The sequence below is a fragment of the Austrofundulus limnaeus genome, unplaced genomic scaffold (genome assembly GCF_001266775.1).
Source record: "Austrofundulus limnaeus strain Quisiro unplaced genomic scaffold, Austrofundulus_limnaeus-1.0 Scaffold142, whole genome shotgun sequence".
Classification (NCBI taxonomy): domain Eukaryota; kingdom Metazoa; phylum Chordata; class Actinopteri; order Cyprinodontiformes; family Rivulidae; genus Austrofundulus; species Austrofundulus limnaeus.
In genome coordinates, this window is record NW_013952544.1 from 645,827 (window position 1) to 649,731 (window position 3,905).

The 3,905-nt window shown below is 39.6% G+C and overlaps 1 protein-coding gene across 1 annotated transcript in view; it reads right to left on the minus strand.

Moving 5' to 3' along the window:
• Window positions 1-204: 204 nt before the first annotated feature.
• The window catches only part of si:rp71-17i16.5 (phosphatidylinositol 4,5-bisphosphate 3-kinase catalytic subunit gamma isoform), a 16,135-nt gene continuing 12,434 nt past the window's right edge, over window positions 205-3,905 (minus strand). Inside the window, exons 13-16 of the mRNA XM_014016282.1 lie at window positions 3,518-3,648; window positions 3,149-3,260; window positions 2,121-2,278; window positions 205-663 (exon numbers count right to left, since the gene is read on the minus strand). Coding sequence (XP_013871736.1) covers window positions 406-663; window positions 2,121-2,278; window positions 3,149-3,260; window positions 3,518-3,648 — 659 coding nt within the window. The 3' untranslated portion in view covers window positions 205-405. The remainder of the gene's footprint in view (window positions 664-2,120; window positions 2,279-3,148; window positions 3,261-3,517; window positions 3,649-3,905) is intronic.

Sequence of the window (3,905 nt, forward strand, 5' to 3'; positions counted from 1 at the left end):
CCACTGATCCTTCAACACAGAGCATCTTCAGAAGACAAGCTGATAAAATTAATTTTTAAAATATGTATTATTCGATACAGCACTGTTCGATACGGTTCGGTTCAGTTCGATACGGGTACATGTATTGTCGCACCCCTAATATTTATATACTGTATATAGAGATAGAGATGGAGAGAGATAGAGATAGAGAGAGGCACCACTGACTATAACTGCCTCAAACTGGATTTATTTTCTTTAATTTTCAAATATTTTAAACATGAAACAAACACATTTGATACTTTATCTGTGAATTAGAAAATTTCTGTTGGCTTGACAGCTCTGAATTCATGACAGAAAAAAAAAACCCAGACTGAGTGAGTCAGTGCTCCACAAAGACATGACAGTATTCCAGCAGACCACAGAGGTCTACTTGATGCCCGCCAGCAGGTGGATCCACCAGTTGGCCTGGACGGTCCACCCGAGCTGCTCACACGCACAGATCTGTTGAAGGAAATGCTCCTTGGCCTCAGCCTCGTTTTGTTCTTCCTGGAGCGCCTCCCGCAGGTATCGCATGTCCTCGGCTGCACTCAGCTCCGGGATGCCCGTCAGCAGCATCAGGGAGAAAAGAGTGACCAGCAGGCGAGAGTGGGAGCGCAGCAGGAGGTACGCTTGGCTGCAAGTGTCCTGATCAACAAAAACACAAACAAGGATATTTTGTAATAAAGTAGGAGACTTGATTTATTCGGGTTTGTGTTCCTAATACTATGAAGTCATCAATACTGATCAGTTTGGAACAAACAAGAAAGGAATATGTAAACAAAATGCTAGAAAGCATGACTGAATGATGCTCAGATACCCAATGAAATGCTGGTCTCTTTGAAAAGATGACTCAGCTTTTTCCATTTTAAAACATAGTTTTTGAAACTACTAAAAGGCCCGCATGCTTAGAGTGAAGCATCCTTGTTGGGTTGGAGAGAAACTTTCAGGATTATTTAAGTGAAAAGAAAGATTTATTTGCTGCCAATTTAAGTGAGGCTGAAACAAGAGAAACGTTCACCTGTAGAAGCAGCACTCCAGTTGCTGCTCAGAAATGCTCAGAAACATTTATTAAATAACAAATTTGCTTTGAACAGCCAATCAAAAGCAAAATTAACTGATGGCATGTTAAAAGGCAGCACCTCAAGTATTTTCACATCAAAATCTTGACAGAACAACACCAGGTTTGTTCACATATAAATCAAAGTTAAAGACTTAGCTTTAAGCTAAAGCTAGTAGAAAATAGTCGTGCTTAATGTAACAATAACATTGTAGCAGGAATGTAAGAAAACAGTTCCACTCAAGAACTTTGAATCAATACTTTCTCCTCCTGCCATATCTATAGAGAACAATGGCTTTCTCCACGTTCCAGCAGACCACAGAGGCCTCGCCCTTTTTCTCTACTGTCTRCAAATGCTAAAATAAACAGGAACKGCAACCTTCCATTGATTAAGACCTGTTGTGAGATCCCTTTAAGTATTCAAAATGGCCGTTTATGTTCTGGGTAAATTTCTGTTGTTTGGGTTGTCTGATAAAAAAAAGAAAAAGAAACAATGCATTTTTCTAWYWTGACTCAATCACTGTGATAATATCTTGATTTAATCACTGTACAGGTAACCACATCATTCTGTATTTGTTCAGTCATTATAGCAGCAGAACCGTGATGTCAGTGAAGTGGGTGACACCCAATGCGACTATCTTTCAGCCAATCGGAAGTTTGTAAAGTCAGGACAAGAGATAACATTTTTATGATGACTCTTTCTGTTTCTACGTGGTTCAATTATGTCATCACTCATTACTCGCCATAGTTGTAAATACATTTAAGCTGTAAATAATTGGCTCATGGAGAAAGTGCCAACATAAGYTAATCTCATTTGTTGTGTCTTGATAAAGTATTATTGGTTCTGATAAGACAAGAACTCATCAAATCATTTTGGGTACATTTATTCTGAGACTGATTACAATAAAGTTACAGTTGTTCGTCTCTTTCCTGGGTCAATCCTTGATCGAATTAAGAGCGTGGTGCCTCGAGATAAGCTAATTTGTGAGTTCACAAATTRTCTATTTTAGAATATACCCAAAACCCCTACAACATCAACTCTTACTCTGAAGCGTTGAAAATAGAGGCTGTTTCGACCTTTGACCCTGCCCATCACATACAGGAAATCAGGTGTGAGGACGAACGGCGCACGCTCCCTGCTCACACCAAGGAAGTGCTTCCTGTTCCCCAGGATGTGTCCGAAGTCGATGTGGAACAAGTTTCCTGAGAGGAAGAAAACCACAAACATGAGCGAGTGTGTCTTAATACTCTGGTCTTTTGATCAAAGTTATTAAAAGACAGAAAAGACAGTTGTGWACAAGGATCTGTGTTGTGTACATGGGCGTAATTTGCAGGGGGGGCTTAGASGGTTGTGACCCCACAACAATTTGATCCAGTCAATATAACCCCCCAACATAACGACATCATTTGCTCAAACACAATAGAAAACACACATGTAACTTTCCTGTTGTATTTAGGTAACTTTGACTTGATTTCAAAATTTATGATGCTACGTATGTTTAAACACAATTACTGAAAATGCCATGCAGGTTTTTAGTCTGCCTTTGTCACCATACGGCTGTATTTGTTGAATCGTTGTCATTTTTTCTTGCCAGATTGTAGAGCACCAGATGTTAGCATTAGCAACACTGTAGTACTAATGTTGCTTATCTACAGTGGCCCATGAAGTTCAAAAACAGGCATGTTTCCTGTAGTTGGTTCAGTTTGAGGTCAGTCTGTGTTCACACCAGAAGAGAACCGCACCAGAATTTGTTTGGAAGCGACCACCTCAAAAAGCAAGTCTCGGTCCGGTTGTGTGATCCGCACCAGGGTTCACGAGTGTAATCACACCTGCATAAAAGGTCCGGACCAACGGGGGAATCAAAATCTGGTCCGTTTAAAGTGGACCAAATGTGTCAAGCATGAATACACCAAAAATCACAGTAAAAGTATTACAATGTACAGTATCTTAACCCCAAAATATCCYGAGTCGTTTCACAAATTTAATCATTCAGTATATAAATAAAAAGAATAGGCAGAGAGCATAACCCCCACCCCAATGGTAGACCTAAAGTTATGCCCTTGGTTGTGTACCTTGGTCTGTGATCATGATGTTATCATTGTGTCGGTCTCCTATACCCAGTACATAGGTGGCCACGCAGTAACCGGCACAGGACTTCACAAACTTCTCTACAGTGTTGTAGTGCTGCAGCAAAATAAAACCAAAGCAGTGTAATAAAAACATGCTAATATAGAGGTGAACACCTGAAATCTTAATCCAATGAAGGCTAAGAATTTCTCGAAGGAAGGCAAATTGCCAGCTGTCATTCATGCCGAGAAATCAGACCCTTCAGGCTCAAGAGCAGCTGCAAAAACACTTATTATCCAATAAACCAGAAACTAACAAGCACTCCTACTGAAGAAAAATTGTCCAAAGTGTGCCTTTGTGCTTTTATTACTCACTATTTCTTTAAGAGGACCCTTGGATTTGAGCCACTCGAACAAAGCATCGTTTCTAAAGGCCGCTGTCGTTCCTCCGTTGCTTCGTTGGACCTCAGCAATGGTCGCTGCATTCCTCACTATTTCAATCATGCCTCAAGAAAGACATTTGTCAGAAATCAAAGGAACATTTTTATCTATAATTTAAAAATAGCCTTGAAAATACATCACTTGTGAAGCTCTGGTGTTGTTACTGAAGGACTTCTTTCACTTTGAAAGCTCATTTTACACTTGTTTACTGATTTCACTTTTTAAACAGATCACACGTCAAAAAGTTATTTACTTTCATTTTGTTTTTATTTCATAAAATCAGAGCAAATTAAATGGTTTAATAGATCTCTCTCTCTAGTAA